Raw genomic sequence first — 16,750 nt, forward strand, 5'->3', positions numbered from 1 at the left:
TACATATGTGCCACACAACCACAAACTTAGATGAAAAAACCCTTTAATAACGAGTGTGGTTCATTCTACTACATTTACCACATATTTACAAGTGGTAAATACTACATAAGTTATTGAAGTTGAACTCTACTCCCCTAGGAAGAAAATATAGAAGGGCTATTGTGGCATTGAGCAACAGGACACTACTTGCATTTTACTGAGGGGAAGCCAATCCTCTAGTTGAGAGGATGTGTTGAAACAGTGGAGCACACATTACATCACTGCCCAACATTCATATCTGCATAACTCCCAATGCATCAAGTCTCACAAGACTCCTAAACTGTGCTGGGCTAGGCTAAGGAGTTGGCAACATTTCTAGTTGATAGCACACAGCTATTCCAATTAGATTAGTAACTCTATGTAAAAGATATAAATATATCTTCCTCTTTCTCCAATTATGGATCTTTGGCCTTGAGTAGAGCCAGCATAACACCTTACACTACATAACACTCCAATTACAAGTCAAAACATTTATATCTAGTCACTCTATTACAACTTAAGTATGCAAACTGTACAAACTAATGCATATGTTAATTGGTAATAAAAATTAGATATTACTCTAAATTACTTCTTATCAGATATAAATTAGACCTCCATACCTTCACAAAATTTAGTCCTCTTAATTTTTATCATTAGTTCATTAAAGTGAAAGCAAACCAATCTTTGGTACTCCACATCAAGTTATTTGAAGCACATAAAAGCACTTAGTTATGCTTATAAACAAACACAAGAATTTAAACACTAGTTAGTGAACCCTCATATCATGTTTATATTTAAATATCAAAAGCAATCAAACAAATGTTTAGCAAGTCAATTTTGACTTTGTAGACCAGCCAAATTTCTCAAACAGGCTCAAGACAACACCATTGCTCCATCCAAAGCCAGTCTACAAAACATTAAACCAAGTACTTATGTGAAAAAAATGTTTATGCACAAACCTGAGGATTGTACTCTCCACCAAGACCACTCCTGCCACAGTATCTCGCATCTAACTTCTCCAGCATCTTCCCAATCCTTTGGAATTCCGCATAGCTCGACTTTAGCCAGCGCTGGGATATATCCTCCGCCAGGGCCAACCCTTCCACAGATCTTGTACCAGCAAATCCTTCTATTATAATATGCTGGAGATTGGGCCAAGCATTCGGGTAGTCCCTGTTACATTCCATCCAACATTACTATTTGTATAAATAAAAGAGTCGACTAGTAACTTACCATTGCTCTCCTGTTTCTCTCAGTGAGGTGACCACACCCGCAGCTAACAGCAGCCCCGATTTCTTAAAAGAAGAGACGAGCTTCGAAACTTTCTCATCGCCTGAAATGATAAATATATTGTTTAGAAAACAGGAAAAAAAACAAAACAATCGAATACGTTACCTGGTCGCACCACTCCGCACCAAAGAGGGAAAAAGTTGGAAGGAAAAACATCAGTGTTTTGGTTCTGTTTGTCGAAACTGTAGATCTTTTGCTGCTTGAATTCAATGTCTGTGGCATTGCGTTTCACCAGCCAGTAATCGAGGTATTGTCCCATTTCTTCGTTCCAAAACACGGCATTTATGGCAGCTTTTCTCGACGTTGCATGCTTGTGAAATCGCCTTTGGAGCTCTTTCTTTCCTAAGAGCTTGGCAAAATACGCGATATTGTTTTCCATCTACAGCAAACGAAAGATGCTTATCAAATATATTTTACGCTAAACAGAGCTGCTTGCCTGTAGCAAAAACGAGTTGAGATCCACAGGAAGAATATAGGCCGTCACAAGTGTTGTTCGGTTTAGGCGATTCCTGAAATATTAGAAAGAACCCTGGTGAAAAAATGAATAAAACCTTTTTGTATGCAACGATTTATGACACTTACGCCATCCAGCGGGAGCTGAAATCCCAGCCACTTTCAGCAGCGGTCGCGATTTGGTGGTAAAGCTTGGATTTTTCCTGCGAACTTCCCAAGTTCTTGGCAGTGTCAGTGTCAACAATATACGATTCTGGCCTTGGCGAGTACAAATTCGCGTTGTATCTCGTTAGTACGTGCTTAACCCCATGACCATCGCGAATGTGGACTGTGAGACGATCTAGAGATGTCCAAATGTAAAAAAGATTAAAAGAAAAACACAATACAAGAACTTAAAGCTGCTTGCCTGACGACCAAAACGAATGTTCTTTTAAGAGTGCAGGAAAAGCTTCCTCTATTAGCGATTTATTCTTGGTTTCGGCGTATACTGCCTTGACGGATTCGCTGAGAAGCGGAGGCTGGCTTCCTGCATAATTATACAACGTAAGCTCGAAACGAAGGAGAGAAACAAAATGGCTAGAAATAGCTTACGATTGAGATAATAGCTCCGAGCACCATTGGGAACAAATCCGTAAGTATTGACGAGGTAAATGAGATTTCCGACAACCGATGTGGCTGTTTCATACAATTTGCTCACGAGAAGTCCCCTGGAAAATGAAGAACAAAAAAAGAGATTACACGTACCAAAGAAAATAAGAAGAAGTTGTGCACCTGATGATCCAGTAAGTGTCCCAGTAGTAAACTTCGCGAAACCTCGATCCAGGAATCACAACAACGTTTGGAAGCGGGAGCAAAGTATGGCGCTGTGGTTTCTCGACCACCTCGCGCTTGATCTTCTTTGCCAAAACTTTCCACAGCGAATGTATTTTTAGAGCGAATTCCCGAGCCGAGGCATCCTTGACTTTGGGAAGGAACCCCTCGGGGGTGTTTGCAAAGTCCGAGAGATTGTAGTCTCCCAGGTCAGTCCCTGGCACGTCGAAATGCTCGCTCACAAATCCATTAAACTTTCCTGTCGAGTAGCAATGATAGGAGCGAGAAAAAAAAAGATGAAAAAGTTTTCGCGAACCTTTATCAATGTTGCTGCGGGAGAGATTCACAAAAGCCGATTTTGTGACCTCCAAGTCCTGCTTGAGCGGCAGATCGACGTAGTACTTCGGATCAAAGGTCCCGTTTTCATTGCCCAGGACCTGAAAGGCGGTGGACTGCACAGAGGTAAGAAACGATTCCAGAGGAGTTGTATCATTGGTGCTAGCTCCTGCGATGGATCACAAAACTTTGAGCGATATCTTTGAGGAAAAGAAGCACACAAGCAAAAACTTCGAAGAGTACCTGAGATGGATCCTGGCAGGAGCAGTAGCAGCAGCAGCGCAAACAAATCCAGAGCTCTCAACGCCATTGCCATTGCTGATACCGTCCTTGCCATGGCCGTGACAAACTTTAGTCCAAATGGAAGGACTAAAGCGTCGGAGCTTCGTTGCAAATGGGGACTATGAGTATAACGTCAGAGCCCCGAAGAGCCGGCCGCCTTGTTGGAAATTTGTTGACTCGGACTTGCACGAGTAAATCTTGGAGCGACGTGTTGGTGTCAACCATGTGTTCCAATCTCGTGGCATAGATGGTCGCTCTCGCTCTAAAAAAAAAATGTTATAACTTTGGCTCGTCCTTGAGAACTTTCATCGCGAATTAGTCTTTGGTGAGTTTTAAGTCTTTGAGGAAACACGATTTGTCCAGAAAGCAAAAGTAAAACACGCTGGAACGAAGAATTCAATAAAAATCCAAGCAAGGATTTATCTATACGCTAGATTGGACATCCAGAAAGGTTAAAAAAAAAACCATTCTGGAACGAAGAATTCAAAGACCAAATGATAAATCTAAGCAAGGATAAGCAAGAATTATCTATATTGGTTCGTCCAGAAAGGAAAAGGAAAACAAGCTAGAACGAAGACCAAGTGATAAAAATCCAAGCAAGAATTTATCTACATTAGATTGGAACTAACAATTGACACGATTCATCCAGAAAGGAAGAAAAAACCATGCTAGAAAGACCAAGTGATAAATCTAACCAAGGATTTATCGGAACTCAAGAGGAAGAAAAACACTACATTGGGAAGAAAAAAATAATGCTGGAACGAAGAATTCAAAGACCAAGGATTTATCTACATTTGACACGATTCATCCAGAAAGGATGCTGGAACGAAGAATTCAAAGACCTTGAAGCAAGGATCTATCTACATTGGGAGAGGAGAGTCACCTCGCCCTAAAGCGCGTCACCGTCCACGTGTCCTCCATCCAACAGGCACCATGTTTGAGCGACTCCCATTGGCCGAGAGTCACAGGCTTAAAGTGACAGAATATTCGAGGAATAACCAATTTTTTTTTAATTCTTAATTACTAAACTTGTAAATATCCCAATATTCTTCCATGTCAACACTCAATTTCATGATCTTCTTTCTGGCATAAATTGATCTTTTCTTGCTCTAGAGGTATTTTATAATCCAAAGCTCTAACCAATCGTAATTACTAAAATTATTAATAAAATACTAAAGAAAAATAAATAAATAAATTTGTGTTAAACACTCTAAATGTAAAAGAACTTAATTTGGGTATGGGTCTCAAAGCAATTCTTGAGTTCACATCCCATAAGAAAAATAAAAGGCTTGAATCCCATTATCTATCATAATAAGGAGGCAGTGGGCTGCCAAATCCAACCAATTGTAGGGGGGGTAACTGTAAAGGGGTTATTTATTTAACCATGTCTTATTGAATAATCATGCTAATGTTTGCTCTCGGCCAATGGGAGGAGGCCAAGCTGCGTGAGGTGAGAAGAAAGTGTTGTGACATGTGGCACATACAAATGTGTTAACCATGATTGCACTTGTATTTTGTCGAGCAAAGAGGAGTTCGATTTGCTCTAAGCCTGTGCAGAGCTCGACAATCCATTGCCTCCCGAATTGTCCAAAGACCTTCTCGAACACCGAGACATCACATTGTTCATTTGAAAAGCGGCATGATTTTGAGAAGAATTCCAATAATCCCATTAGGGCCCAATAGAATGTTCCTGGGGGGGGGGGGGCCAATTGAAGAATGCAAGAGAGATTTGACCCTCCTGAGCATCAAATTGTAAGGAACTAACTCCCCGAAGTGTCGTAAGCTAAAGGATCCCCGAAAGCATGACCGAAATAAGAAAGAGTTCATCGGATGGGACCGAGTCGAAGATCGAGTCCAAGCCCGATTCTGAGACCAAGTTCAAGATAGAGTCCGGGATCGAGTCCGAGGCCGAATCAGAGACCGAGTTTGAGACCAAGTTCGAAACCAAGTTCGAGACAGAGTCCGAGACTAAGTCCGAGGTCGAGTCCGAAGTCAGGTCTGAGATTGGGTCCAAGATCAAGTTTGAGATCGAGTCCAAGACCGAGTCTGAAGTTGGGTCTGAGATCAAGTCCAAGATCAAGTTCGAGACCGAGTCCGAGTACTAATACGGGTCAAGGGGTGAAAGTCCAAAGCGTGTGTCTCCTGGGGGGGGGGGGGCTGCAAAGGGTTCCAAAAGTATAGTAGGGATAGTGAGGTCTAGGAACCAGTCTTGAAGGAACTTTTCAATAGTGCTTCTAAACTGACTTGAGGTTGAGATTAGGGCTGAAGGGCCTTGGGTGGGAGTAAGCATGGACTCGGATGGTGCCGGAGGGGCCACCCAAAGAAGTGCTCAAGAGCAACTCTCACTCCCGAAAGGGAAAACGATTGCGGTGCTCCCGGATCATGTGGAATGGTGCCCCACTTAAGTACCTTGTGGCTCATTGGTCCTCGCCCTTCCTAGGGGCTTAGGCCTTCCCTTTGGGATAGAAGTGGGGGGGTAGAGGTACCCATACCAGGCTGTTAGGCCACGATGTTTTGCCCCAATGTCCCGAAGCAAGTGTTGCACCCAAGGCTTGGGATTTAGAGGGTCCCATGATTAAGCTTTGTTGTACCAGGAACCTGGAGGCTTGGTGTGTTTGGCTGCTTATGCCTGCGGGGAGTGTAGCCGAACCTTAAGTCCAGTTTAACCCAGGGAGGGGGATTGGGAGAGATTTGGGAATCCGTGGAGGGATGGCTAACACTCTGTTGCTTGTGCAGTGAGTAGCTGAAACCAAGTAGGACCAAATAGGAGCTGGTACAGTAGGCGGGAACCTTGGCGAGGGAACTTAGCACAAGCCAAGGCAGTGTTGGTCGGATAGACGAAGTAAGTTGGCAAATTGGAAAGGCAAAATTTGTGGTTTTACACAAATCACACAAAACAAGCACTAAAGCGCATAGAATCATAGCAACAATGCAACAATCTTGTGAAACAATGCAAGAAATTGTAAGGATCCCATCGAGAAATCCATACCCTAGATCAATTGCAATCTCCAATCCAAAACCCCTCCGCTCGCATAGTGCCAAACTAGCGCCCTTGCTCTCGACTATGTGGAGGTCCAAATAGCTAAACCTTTGTCCATAGAGCACCGTTGGATCTCATACCAGCTGGCAAGCCAATCAAACAGACTTCCTTTTTCCCTTGTCCCTATGTCTCTCTCTTGCTTGCTAAATCCAAGTGTTTTGATAGTCTGCGATTGTAGCTTAAATTAGCTTCTTTAAAAATTTGGTGCCAAGAACATCCAAGTAGAGCATGTTAGTAGTAAAGGAGACAGACCCAATAATATTGTGGACTTTAGTAAGCATGTTGTTAGGGTTTGTTAAGGGTTTTTGTGAGAATCTTCTATAGTGCATCAGAATATTCTGGAAGGAGCATATTCTTCTCCATTGTGAGAATATTCTAGAATTCTGAGAAACTCAAATCAATCTAGCCATTGGTTGATCTAGTTAGTAAAGTGTTCCAGTGCTTGTGGCAAAGGCTCCTCTTTTCTCAAAGAAGGCACTACGACACATATCACATATAAAATGTTGACCAGCATTGACACTTAACCTTTTGCAATGGAGACCCTCTGAAGGTTTAATGGAGAGCGTATGATGACAGTAGGCTTGACTATTGGCAACTTCAAGTTGTGATTCAAGCTTATATTTGAATCTCTCTCTCTCTCTCGGGTTTTGTGAGCTATGGTGTGTGCTCTTGCCAATCCCTAGCAAATTTCTACACAACGCCCTTCTTTTCTTGCTGTGGCTGCTAGTTTGCTCCCTGTTTTGGGAATTGAGATGAGTTGCGATGCCATTGGAGCTGTTGTTGTTAGTGGATTTTCTTGTAGTGAGATAACTTTGTATCTGGTCACTAGCGATGGAAAGATTTTAGGAGAGTCACTGAAATCACAAGTACTTTTTTTTTCTTTCTTCTTCATATTTATTCTATTTTGTTTTGTTCCTTTGGATTCAAAGCAAAGTTCCTTTGACAATATGGTGGTGTGATGTCTCTAGCAATATGTTTAAACCACAAACAAGCAATTGATGAAGTAAGTTATTCTCTTTTCAATGGAAGTTTCGAGAGTTTTTTTATGTTCTTTAGGTGGTGGCACAAGTTCTAGAGAATGCAAAAGTGAAGGAGTCAAAACTTGCAATAGTAGTTGTGACAATTAATCCTAGCTTGAGTTTATGCTTGGATGGTAGTGTTCTTTGTGATCTTTCCTAGGCTTATTGTCATGCCTAGTCAATGTGATGCCCAGCATCACATTGAAGAATTGCTTGGCATGTACGTTTCAACCATTGGCACCAAAGGAGGGACATTCACGGTTCACATGCTTTTCATTGTGGCAAATCCATATAGTCATCAAGATAGTAAGTTTTTTACTTTCTTTACAAAGTGAATTCATGGGTGTAGAGATTGGCCAGATTCTGACAATAGGTTTTATCTCTTGCTAATTGTGCTGCCATGGTGATGGAAGTGTGGTATCAAAAGATTTTGGGTTATCCAGGTGGCAATATATAGTGCTCTTGCTAATCTAACCAATGACAAGTTGTACCTATGAGGTGATAGATTATGTATGTCTTTGGTGGCATTATCAGATCAAAATCCAAAACTAGTAGAGATTTCAATTTTGTTTAATGGGTTACTCAATTTTTTTTTATGTGAATAACTTTATTTTTAACGCTTTATGAATAAAATAATCAACTTTAAGTAAACTTATTCTGTTTTATAAAGTATTATATTTTAGGTCAAAATTAACTTTTATAATTTAATTTAACAGTACTTACAAATATAATAAGAAAATTATATTCTATACAGATAGTCTGTCTAAATATCACTAAAACATATAAAACCCAATACCAAGTGATGGTATATCAAATGTGGGTTAATTTAATTTTTGAATATGTAGGACTATGATAAAAGCTTCAACTATTAATACAAAAAAATTAAACAACTTTAACAATAAGAGTATATATTATAGTTTTATATATAGCCTTAGCTACATATCTTAAAACTAAGATAATGTATGCAATATTTGATTAAACAGTAATATTTTGAAATATTTTTCCTAACTACAAATATAGTTTACTACTGCATAATACTATAGAATATAGGATTTTAATTTATAGTTTCCATAATATATATATTACAAATAATTATTTTCTTGACTGAATCTGGGTTGTAATATATTAATGTTCCTAAAAACTTATTATTTTATATTTTAAGTAAAACTCATTATTAAGTAATGTCTTGCAGTAATTATTCTCTTTTATTTAATAAAATCTCAATATAAGTTTATCTCAAGTAAAAATATAATTTACATATAATATATTATTAATAATAGAAAATTCATTTTACTTTTATCTGGGTCAGATATGTTTTTAAATATATTCATATTTCCAAATAAAAATTTTTATCTAATATTTTTATTAATGAAAATTTATTTTTACTTATACCTAACAATATATTTTGTTCTAAATATTTATATTATCAAGTTTACAAGAATTAGATTTTGTATTCATCTAGCATTTCTTGGGCATAATTTCCTTCAATTATTTTTTCAAAGTGAAATACAATATTTTTTGTTTTGATACTATTCCAATTTAATTTTTAATATATTAAAAAATTAGAACAGCATTTTGCTAACTACACAGCATATGCTGAGCAAGTGTTAGTAAATAATAATAGCAAATACACCCCAATAAATATAAAAAGATGTCATGTATGTGGCACTATCTCTCCTTTTTATGTCAAACATTGAATGCTAAATGAAGTGATATAGATATTGTTGATAGAAATCCAACTATGACTAAGATGAAAAGTAATCTCCCAAGTATAATTACTAAGAGAATACCCAAACTAATTCAATAGATAATAAAGCTTGCAGTATTGGTATTTAAAGTTAAGGATGGTAACGAATTCAAACTTCAATTGCTAGTAATGACCTATGGTGGAACATAAGTAAAATCATAAAGAGTGTGATATGATAATAATAAAGAAATATAAAATACCAAATGCAACTTTGTGGATAGAGCCAATAAATGATTTAAGAATGTGAAAGACCATAGAAAAAAGATCAAAACATTGATAATCCAATTTTTTAAATGAGTTCAATGATGATAAAGAAAAAAAACTTAAGATCTATTGGAAAAGAAAGGCTAAATAGTTATTTACAGTATATCAATGAGTAATTTGGACATAAAAAAGATGTCACAGTGATTATAAGTGCTTTAAATAGTGTCAGGCTTGGTGGTCAAAAATATCATCCCATTTTTGCATTGCGAAAAAAAAAAAACAAATGGAAAATTTGATGTTCTTAGTTGACATAGTGTTCTCACTTATCATTTTGGGGGACCTTGCTTTCAACTTTCAATATCAAATTTCCTTGAATTTTCTTGGTTCCAAATTATTTCTCTTACATAATTCTTTACTTTTATAGTGTATGTGATTTTCACCCTTTACTTTATGATAATTTACCATACAGAGTAAACAAAGGGTGAAAGAACAAAACCATGGAGTGACATTGAAATAATATTAAAGCATTCAACTCTTAAACACCACTAACACACAAAATAGAGCCTAACAAAGTTTAATGTTATTTTACAATATCAGCAGTTTAATGTGAGGATATGAATATTCCACCAACTAACATAGTATAGAGTTTAATTTAAACACATAATAAGGACAAATATGTTTAGTAGGGAGTTAGGCAATGTTTGAGATTAATCAGTCATGCTCAATTTACCCACTATTTCTACTATACATAATATATATACCACACAACGACAAACTTAGATAAAACAAGCCTTCAACAGCTAGTGTGGTTCATTCTACTATATTTACCACATATTTACAAGTGGTAAATACTACATAAGTTATTGAAATTGAACTCTACTCCCCTAGGAAGAAAATATAGAAGGGCTATTGTGGCATATTGAGCAATGGGACACTATTTGCATTTTACTGAGAGGAAGCCAATCCTCTAGTTTGAGAGGATGTATTGAAACAATGGAACATGCATTACATCACTGCCTAACATTCACTCATATCTGCATAATTCCCAATGAATGCATCAAGTCTCACAGCACTCCTAAACCACCCAAAGGCTAGGCTAAGGAGTTGGCACATTTCTAGTTGATATCATACAGCAATTCCAATTTGATTAATAACTCTATGTAAAAGATATAAATAGATCTTCCTCTTCCTCCAATTATGGATCTTTGGCCTTGAGTAGAGCCAACATAACACCTTACACTACATAACACTCCAATTACAAGTCAAAACATTTATATCTAGTCATTCTATTACAACTTAAGTATGCGAGCTGTACAATTGTTTATTGCTAATGCATATGTTAATTAGTAATAACAATTATATATTACTCTAAATTACTTCTTCTCAGATATAAATTAGACCTCCATCCCTTCACAAAATTTAGTATATTCAAGCTTCTTAATTTTTATCATTAGTTCATTATGAAAGCAAACCAAACATTGGTACTCCACATCAAGTTATTTGAAGCACATAAAAGCACTTAGTTATGCTTATAAACAAACACAAGAATTTAAACACTAGTTAGTGAACCCTCATATCATGTTTATATTTAAATATCAAAAGCAATCAAACAAATGTTTAGCAAGTCAATTTTGACTTTGTAGACCAGCCAAATTTCTCAAACAGGCTCAAGACAACACCATTGCTCCATCCAAAGCCAGTCTACAAAACATTAAACCAAGTACGTAAGTGAAAAAACAGTTTATGCACAAACCGGAGGATTGTACTCTCCACCAAGACCACTCCTGCCACAGTATCTCGCGTCTAACTTCTCCAGCATCTTCCCAACCCTTTGGAATTCCGCATAGCTCGACTTTAGCCAGCGCTGGGATATATCCTCCGCCAGGGCCAACCCTTCCACAGATCTAGCACCAGCAAATCCTTCTATTATAATATGCTGGAGATTGGGCCAAGCATTCGGGTAGTCCCTGTTACATTTCATCCAACATTACTATATGTCTTAATAAAAGAGTCGACTAGTAACTTACCATTGCTCTCCTGTTTCTCTCAGTGAGGTGACCACACCCGCAGCTAACAGCAGCCCCGATTTCTTAAAAGAAGAGACGAGCTTCGAAACTTTCTCATCGCCTGAAATGATAAATATATTGTTTAGAAAACAGGAAAAAAAACAATCGAATACGTTACCTGGTCGCACCACTCCGCACCAAAGAGGGAAAAAGTTGGAAGGAAAAACATCAGTGTTTTGGTTCTGTTTGTCGAAACTGTAGATCTTTTGCTGCTTGAATTCAATGTCTGTGGCATTGCGTTTCACCAGCCAGTAATCGAGGTATTGTCCCATTTCTTCGTTCCAAAACACGGCATTTATGGCAGCTTTTCTCGACGTTGCATGCTTGTGAAATCGCCTTTGGAGCTCTTTCTTTCCTAAGAGCTTGGCAAAATACGCGATATTGTTTTCCATCTACAGCAAACGAAAGATGCTTATCAAATATATTTTACGCTAAACAGAGCTGCTTGCCTGTAGCAAAAACGAGTTGAGATCCACAGGAAGAATATAGGCCGTCACAAGTGTTGTTCGGTTTAGGCGATTCCTGAAATATTAGAAAGAACCCTGGTGAAAAAATGAATAAAACCTTTTTGTATGCAACGATTTATGACACTTACGCCATCCAGCGGGAGCTGAAATCCCAGCCACTTTCAGCAGCGGTCGCGATTTGGTGGTAAAGCTTGGATATTTCCTGCGAACTTCCCAAGTTCTTGGCAGTGTCAGTGTCAACAATATACGATTCTGGCCTTGGCGAGTACAAATTCGCGTTGTATCTCGTTAGTACGTGCTTAACCCCATGACCATCGCGAATGTGGACTGTGAAACGATCTAGAGATGTCCAAATGTAAAAAAGATTAAAAGAAAAACACAATACAAGAACTTAAAATTGCTTGCCTGACGACCAAAACGAATGTTCTTTTAAGAGTGCAGGAAAAGCTTCCTCTATTAGCGATTTATTCTTGGTTTCGGCGTATACTGCCTTGACGGATTCGCTGAGAAGCGGAGGCTGGCTTCCTGCATAATTATACAACGTAAGCTCGAAACGAAGGAGAGAAACAAAATGGCTAGAAATAGCTTACGATTGAGATAATAGCTCCGAGCACCATTGGGAACAAATCCGTAAGTATTGACGAGGTAAATGAGATTTCCGACAACCGATGTGGCTGTTTCATACAATTTGCTCACGAGAAGTCCCCTGGAAAATGAAGAAGAAGAAGGAAAAAAAAAGAGATTACACATACCAAAAAAAATAAAGAAAAAGTTGTGTACCTGATGATCCAGTAAGTGTCCCAGTAGTAAACTTCGCGAAACCTCGATCCAGGAATCACAACAACGTTTGGAAGCGGGAACAAAGTATGGCGCTGTGGTTTCTCGACCACCTCGCGCTTGATCTTCTTTGCCAAAACTTTCCACAGCGAATGTATTTTTAGAGCGAATTCCCGAGCCGAGGCATCCTTGACTTTGGGAAGGAACCTTTCGGGGGTGTTTGCAAAGTCCGAGAGATTGTAGTCTCCCAGGTCAGTCCCTGGCACGTTGAAATGCTCGCTCACAAATTCATTAAACTTTCCTGTCGAGTAGCAATGATAGGAGCGAGAAAACAAAAGATGAAAAAGTTTTAGGGAACCTTTATCAATGTTGCTGCGGGAGAGATTCACAAAAGCCGATTTTGTGACCTCCAAGTCCTGCTTGAGCGGCAGATCGACGTAGTACTTCGGATCAAAGGTCCCGTTTTCATTGCCCAGGACCTGAAAGGCGGTGGACTGCACAGAGGTAAGAAACGATTCCAGAGGAGTCGTATCATTGATGCTAGCTCCTGCGATGGATCACAAAACTTTGAGCGATATCTTTGAGGAAAAGAAGCACACAAGCAAAAACTTCGAAGAGTACCTGAGATGGATCCTGGCAGGAGCAGTAGCAGCAGCAGCGCAAACAAATCCAGAGCTCTCAACGCCATCGCCATTGCTGATACCGTCTTTGCCATGGCCGTGACAAACTTTAGTCCAAATGGAAGGACTAAAGCGTCGGAGCTTCGCTGCAAATGGTATAACGTCAGAGCGACCGCCTTGGCGGAAATTTGTTGACTCGGACTTACACGAGTAAATCTTGGAGCGACGTGTTGGTGTCAACCATGTGTTCCAATCTCGTGGCGTAGATGGTCGCTCTCGCTCTAAAAAAAAAACGTGTTACAACTTTGGCTCGTCCTTGAGAACTTTTATCGCGAATTATAGTCTTTGCTGAGTTTGAAGTCTTTGAGGAAACACGATTCGTCCAGAAAGCAAAGGAAAAACACGCTGGAACGAAGAATTCAATAAAAATCCAAGCAAGGATCTATCCGTACACTAGATTGGACACGATTCATCCAGAAAGGTTAAAAAAAAAACCATTCTGAAACGAAGAATTCAAAGACCAAGGATAAGCAAGGATTATCTATATTGGTTCGTCCAAAAAGGAAAAGGAAAACAAGCTGGAACGAAGACTTTCAAAGACTAAGTGATAAAAATCCAAGCAGGAATTTATCTACATTAAATTGGAACTAACAGTTGACACGATTCATCCAGAAAGGAAGAAAAAACCATGCTAGAAAGACCACGTGATAAATCTAAGCAAGGATTTATTGGAACTCGAGAGGAAGAAAAACACTACATTGGGAAGAAAAAAATAATGCTGGAACGAAGAATTCAAAGACCAAAGCAAGGATTTATCTACATTTGACACGATTCATCCAGAAAGGATGCTGGAACGAAGAATTCAAAGACCTTGACGCAAGGATCTATCTACATTGGGAGAGGAGAGTCACCTCGCCACATAAACCTTAAAGCGCGTCACCGTCCACGTGTCCTCCATCCAACGGGCACCGTGTTTGAGCGACTCCCATTGGCCGAAAGTCACAGGCTTAGGCGTGATTGGTCCACGTAGACAAAAGTGACAGAATATCCGAGGAATAACCATTTTTGTGACCTAGGAGAAATCGCGAGGGAAGGCGCCATCGGTTTTGCTGCGCGATCTCTGCCTGGTTTGTAAGATTGTAGCTTGGGGCGATCCATCAATCACGAAGCTTTCGACGCGATCGACAGCTTTGGATTGGTGTATGAGACAGCGGAGCTGTGAAGAATGAGGATCGCACAAGCCCTTTTCATTGGGCTGATCCTTTTCACAAGCTCATATTCTTCGCTCGCTGGGTAAGTTCTTCTCCTCCAAATCCAAGTCCTAGAGAGATTCTTTGGATTTTCTTCCAGGAAAAGCTACTATGAGATTCTCGAGGTCTCCAAATCCGCGTCAGAGAGCCAGATAAAGCGCGCTTACAGGAAGCTCGCTTTGAAGTATCACCCGGACAAAAATCCAGGGAACGAGGAGGCAAACAAGAAATTCACAGAGCTCACGAACGGTAAGTATTGCTAATATAGTGTGATTTTCTTATGCTTGGGTATGGTTTTCTTAGCATATGAGGTGCTTATCGATGAGGAGAAGCGCCAGATATATGATAAGTTTGGAGAGGAGGGTCTAAAGCAAAACGGTGGTGGTGGAAGAGGTGGTGGAAACTTTGCTCGGGATATTTTTTCACAGTGAGTTTGTCGATCGATCTAGAAGGAGAAACTAACGTTTCGGTATGCAGGTTTTTTGGTGGCGGAGGATTTGAGGAGGAGAGTGAAGAAAAGACTCCAAAAGGAGACGATGTGATTGTAGAACTCTATGCCACATTGGAGGATTTGTACATGGGAAATACTTTTGAGGTATGCTTGAGTTTTTAGCCCTTCTTGAGAGTGAGAATGCTTGTTTTGTTGGAAACCAGATGTGGCGAGAAAAGAATGTTTTGAAACCGGCACCGGGGAAACGGCAGTGCAACTGTAAAAACGAGGTTGTACATAGACAACTGGGGCCTGGAATGTATCAGCAATTTACACAGCAGGTGTTTTGTTCTACGAGCCTTTTTTTGTCCTACAAGAGATCGATTGTCTTTGTTGTGCAGGTTTGCGAACAATGTCCCAATGTCAAGTTTGCTCGCGAAGGCTACCACATCACCGTTGATATAGAGAAGGGAATGAAGGATGGGCATGTGAGTGGGTTTTTTTTTCTTTCATTGATCGATGTCTTTTTTTTTCTACATAGGAAATCACGTTTCATGAGGATGGCGAACCGATAATTGATGGAGATCCAGGCGACTTGAAGGTCCGAAGCGTCTTTTACTTCTTTCCAAAATCCAGTGTTTATTTGGTTTCTTGTGCAGTTTGTTGTGCGTACCGAGAAGCACGACCGGTTCGAGAGACATGGAAACAACCTTCACACAGCTGTTACCATTTCCTTGGTAGGCTAGAAGCTAACCATTCACAGTCTAGATTACTGACGAGATTCTTTGCGGCAGCTTGAAGCGTTGGTTGGTTTTGAAAAGGAGATCAAACATCTCGATGGCCACGCCGTTAGCATCGGTAGTACGGTAAGAACGCAAACTCCACTACAAAACTAATGGAGCTAACTTGGTTGGACTGCTGTCCTCAGGGTGTTACAAAGCCGAAAGAAGTTAGGCGATTCCGCAGCCAAGGCATGCCCATTTTTGAGAGTGTAAACTCGGGCGACTTGCTTGTTACATACGAAGTAGATTTCCCAAAGACATTGACAGACGCTCAGAAGGAAGCAATCAAGAAAGTTTTCAGCTGAGGTAATCCTTCACAGTTTTATTAGAGGCATAGCCACAGATCAATCAAGGCTCGTGAACGTAGCTACCAAGGCGGATCATGACGCCGTCTATATCTCTCACATATCCAACCTTCTGACCCCATTTTTTCTCCTCAGGCTTAGCAACCGAGACCGCTCCAGCTCGAACAGCATGCTACAAAATCGAGGAATTAAGATCTAGAAAGGGGAAGTACACAAGAACGCAAAAGAAGGAGAAGAGAGGCTACCTCGTATGCCGCATCAACGTCTTGGTAGCTAAAACTTATCTCCACATTGTGGCGTGGCTCGTCCTTAGAAGCTGTTTGGACACCTCCAGTTATAGCAGTCTCGTGTTGCTCTAGAGGAGTGAAAGCCAGCGTTGTAGAGCCCGTGTCGAGCTCGGCCCATCTAAAGATCAAAAACAAGCTCACAGATTTTTAACACCCAAGCATCTCTAGAACTTACTTGCGAGCGTTGTCAATGCGACGAACTTTGAGCCCAAACGCTTTGGAGTAGAAATCCACCGACTTGGTCACGTCCTTGCAGTAGACGGTGATGTAGGCGAACTTTGGCTCCATGATAATCACCAGCAAGAGGAAACTCGCAATGCTTGGGAGTTATATTGTCAAGCATGCATGCACAAGACCTACGTGGCGGGGAGGATGTTCGACAAGTGGGTGGACGTGCCGGAGTGGTTATCGGGCATGACTAGAAATCATGTGGGCTTTGCCCGCGCAGGTTCGAATCCTGCCGTCCACGGCCCCTTTATTTAATTTCGTTTAAAGTCGTAAAACAAGGCCGCGCTTTTAGGGATCAAACCCTTAAAGGAGAGGATGTGAATGTTTCTGAACTCATTC

General features: G+C 40.0%; 4 protein-coding genes and 1 non-coding gene across 5 annotated transcripts; 2 read left to right on the top strand and 3 right to left on the bottom strand.

Annotated features, from left to right (window-relative positions):
- Positions 1-784: 784 nt before the first annotated feature.
- LOC9644945 (probable trehalase) lies at positions 785-3,361 on the bottom strand. Its single transcript, XM_024689639.1, has 11 exons — positions 3,151-3,361; positions 2,888-3,076; positions 2,533-2,830; positions 2,353-2,468; positions 2,168-2,287; positions 1,891-2,101; positions 1,745-1,817; positions 1,414-1,687; positions 1,252-1,351; positions 978-1,191; positions 785-925 (listed from the first exon to the last, which is right to left on the bottom strand). Exons 1-11 carry the CDS (start codon positions 3,242-3,244, stop codon positions 842-844), a joined length of 1,773 nt encoding a protein of 590 aa, XP_024545407.1. The 5' UTR covers positions 3,245-3,361; the 3' UTR covers positions 785-841.
- Positions 3,362-10,759: 7,398 nt separating this feature from the next.
- Positions 10,760-13,295, bottom strand: LOC9644946 (probable trehalase). Its single transcript, XM_024689843.1, has 11 exons — positions 13,131-13,295; positions 12,868-13,056; positions 12,513-12,810; positions 12,323-12,438; positions 12,138-12,257; positions 11,861-12,071; positions 11,715-11,787; positions 11,384-11,657; positions 11,227-11,326; positions 10,953-11,166; positions 10,760-10,900 (listed from the first exon to the last, which is right to left on the bottom strand). Exons 1-11 carry the CDS (start codon positions 13,222-13,224, stop codon positions 10,817-10,819), a joined length of 1,773 nt encoding a protein of 590 aa, XP_024545611.1. The 5' UTR covers positions 13,225-13,295; the 3' UTR covers positions 10,760-10,816.
- A 916-nt stretch (positions 13,296-14,211) lies between these two features.
- LOC9644947 (dnaJ protein ERDJ3B) lies at positions 14,212-16,137 on the top strand. Its single transcript, XM_002984542.2, has 11 exons — positions 14,212-14,422; positions 14,480-14,628; positions 14,683-14,806; positions 14,857-14,974; positions 15,034-15,150; positions 15,211-15,297; positions 15,351-15,410; positions 15,469-15,546; positions 15,604-15,675; positions 15,738-15,897; positions 16,032-16,137. The coding sequence occupies exons 1-10, from the start codon at positions 14,355-14,357 to the stop codon at positions 15,894-15,896; spliced, it is 1,032 nt and encodes a 343-aa protein (XP_002984588.2). The 5' UTR covers positions 14,212-14,354; the 3' UTR covers position 15,897; positions 16,032-16,137.
- Positions 15,869-16,501, bottom strand: LOC9644645 (uncharacterized protein YraH). The gene is made up of 3 exons (XM_002984641.2): positions 16,359-16,501; positions 16,142-16,301; positions 15,869-16,068 (listed from the first exon to the last, which is right to left on the bottom strand). The coding sequence occupies exons 1-3, from the start codon at positions 16,469-16,471 to the stop codon at positions 15,940-15,942; spliced, it is 402 nt and encodes a 133-aa protein (XP_002984687.1). The 5' UTR covers positions 16,472-16,501; the 3' UTR covers positions 15,869-15,939.
- Positions 16,502-16,570: 69 nt separating this feature from the next.
- TRNAS-AGA lies at positions 16,571-16,652 on the top strand. The gene has a single exon. It is a non-coding gene; the product is annotated as a tRNA-Ser (tRNA).
- The last annotated feature ends 98 nt before the right edge of the window (positions 16,653-16,750 follow it).

The sequence above is a fragment of the Selaginella moellendorffii genome, unplaced genomic scaffold (genome assembly GCF_000143415.4).
Source record: "Selaginella moellendorffii unplaced genomic scaffold, v1.0 SELMOscaffold_63, whole genome shotgun sequence".
Taxonomy (NCBI): domain Eukaryota; kingdom Viridiplantae; phylum Streptophyta; class Lycopodiopsida; order Selaginellales; family Selaginellaceae; genus Selaginella; species Selaginella moellendorffii.

Bases quoted from the DNA above. Each gene is read 5' to 3' on its own strand.
- LOC9644945 (XM_024689639.1), bottom strand. From the start codon at position 3,244: ATGGCAAGGACGGTATCAGCAATGGCAATGGCGTTGAGAGCTCTGGAT. The intron at 2,288-2,352 runs GTAAGCTATTTC...ATAATTATGCAG, and splicing joins TCGGAGCTATTATCTCAATC to GAAGCCAGCCTCCGCTTCTC. The intron at 1,352-1,413 runs GTAACGTATTCG...TTATCATTTCAG, and splicing joins GTGCGGAGTGGTGCGACCAG to GCGATGAGAAAGTTTCGAAG.
- LOC9644946 (XM_024689843.1), bottom strand. From the start codon at position 13,224: ATGGCAAAGACGGTATCAGCAATGGCGATGGCGTTGAGAGCTCTGGAT. The intron at 12,811-12,867 runs GTTCCCTAAAAC...GCTACTCGACAG, and splicing joins CCGCAGCAACATTGATAAAG to GAAAGTTTAATGAATTTGTG. The intron at 10,901-10,952 runs GTTTGTGCATAA...AATGTTTTGTAG, and splicing joins GTGGAGAGTACAATCCTCCG to ACTGGCTTTGGATGGAGCAA.
- LOC9644947 (XM_002984542.2), top strand. From the start codon at position 14,355: ATGAGGATCGCACAAGCCCTTTTCATTGGGCTGATCCTTTTCACAAGC. The intron at 15,411-15,468 runs GTCCGAAGCGTC...TTTCTTGTGCAG, and splicing joins GAGATCCAGGCGACTTGAAG to TTTGTTGTGCGTACCGAGAA. The intron at 15,676-15,737 runs GTAAGAACGCAA...TGCTGTCCTCAG, and splicing joins CCGTTAGCATCGGTAGTACG to GGTGTTACAAAGCCGAAAGA.
- LOC9644645 (XM_002984641.2), bottom strand. From the start codon at position 16,471: ATGGAGCCAAAGTTCGCCTACATCACCGTCTACTGCAAGGACGTGACC. The intron at 16,302-16,358 runs GTAAGTTCTAGA...TTTGATCTTTAG, and splicing joins CGCATTGACAACGCTCGCAA to ATGGGCCGAGCTCGACACGG. The intron at 16,069-16,141 runs GTAGCCTCTCTT...TCGATTTTGTAG, and splicing joins ACGTTGATGCGGCATACGAG to CATGCTGTTCGAGCTGGAGC.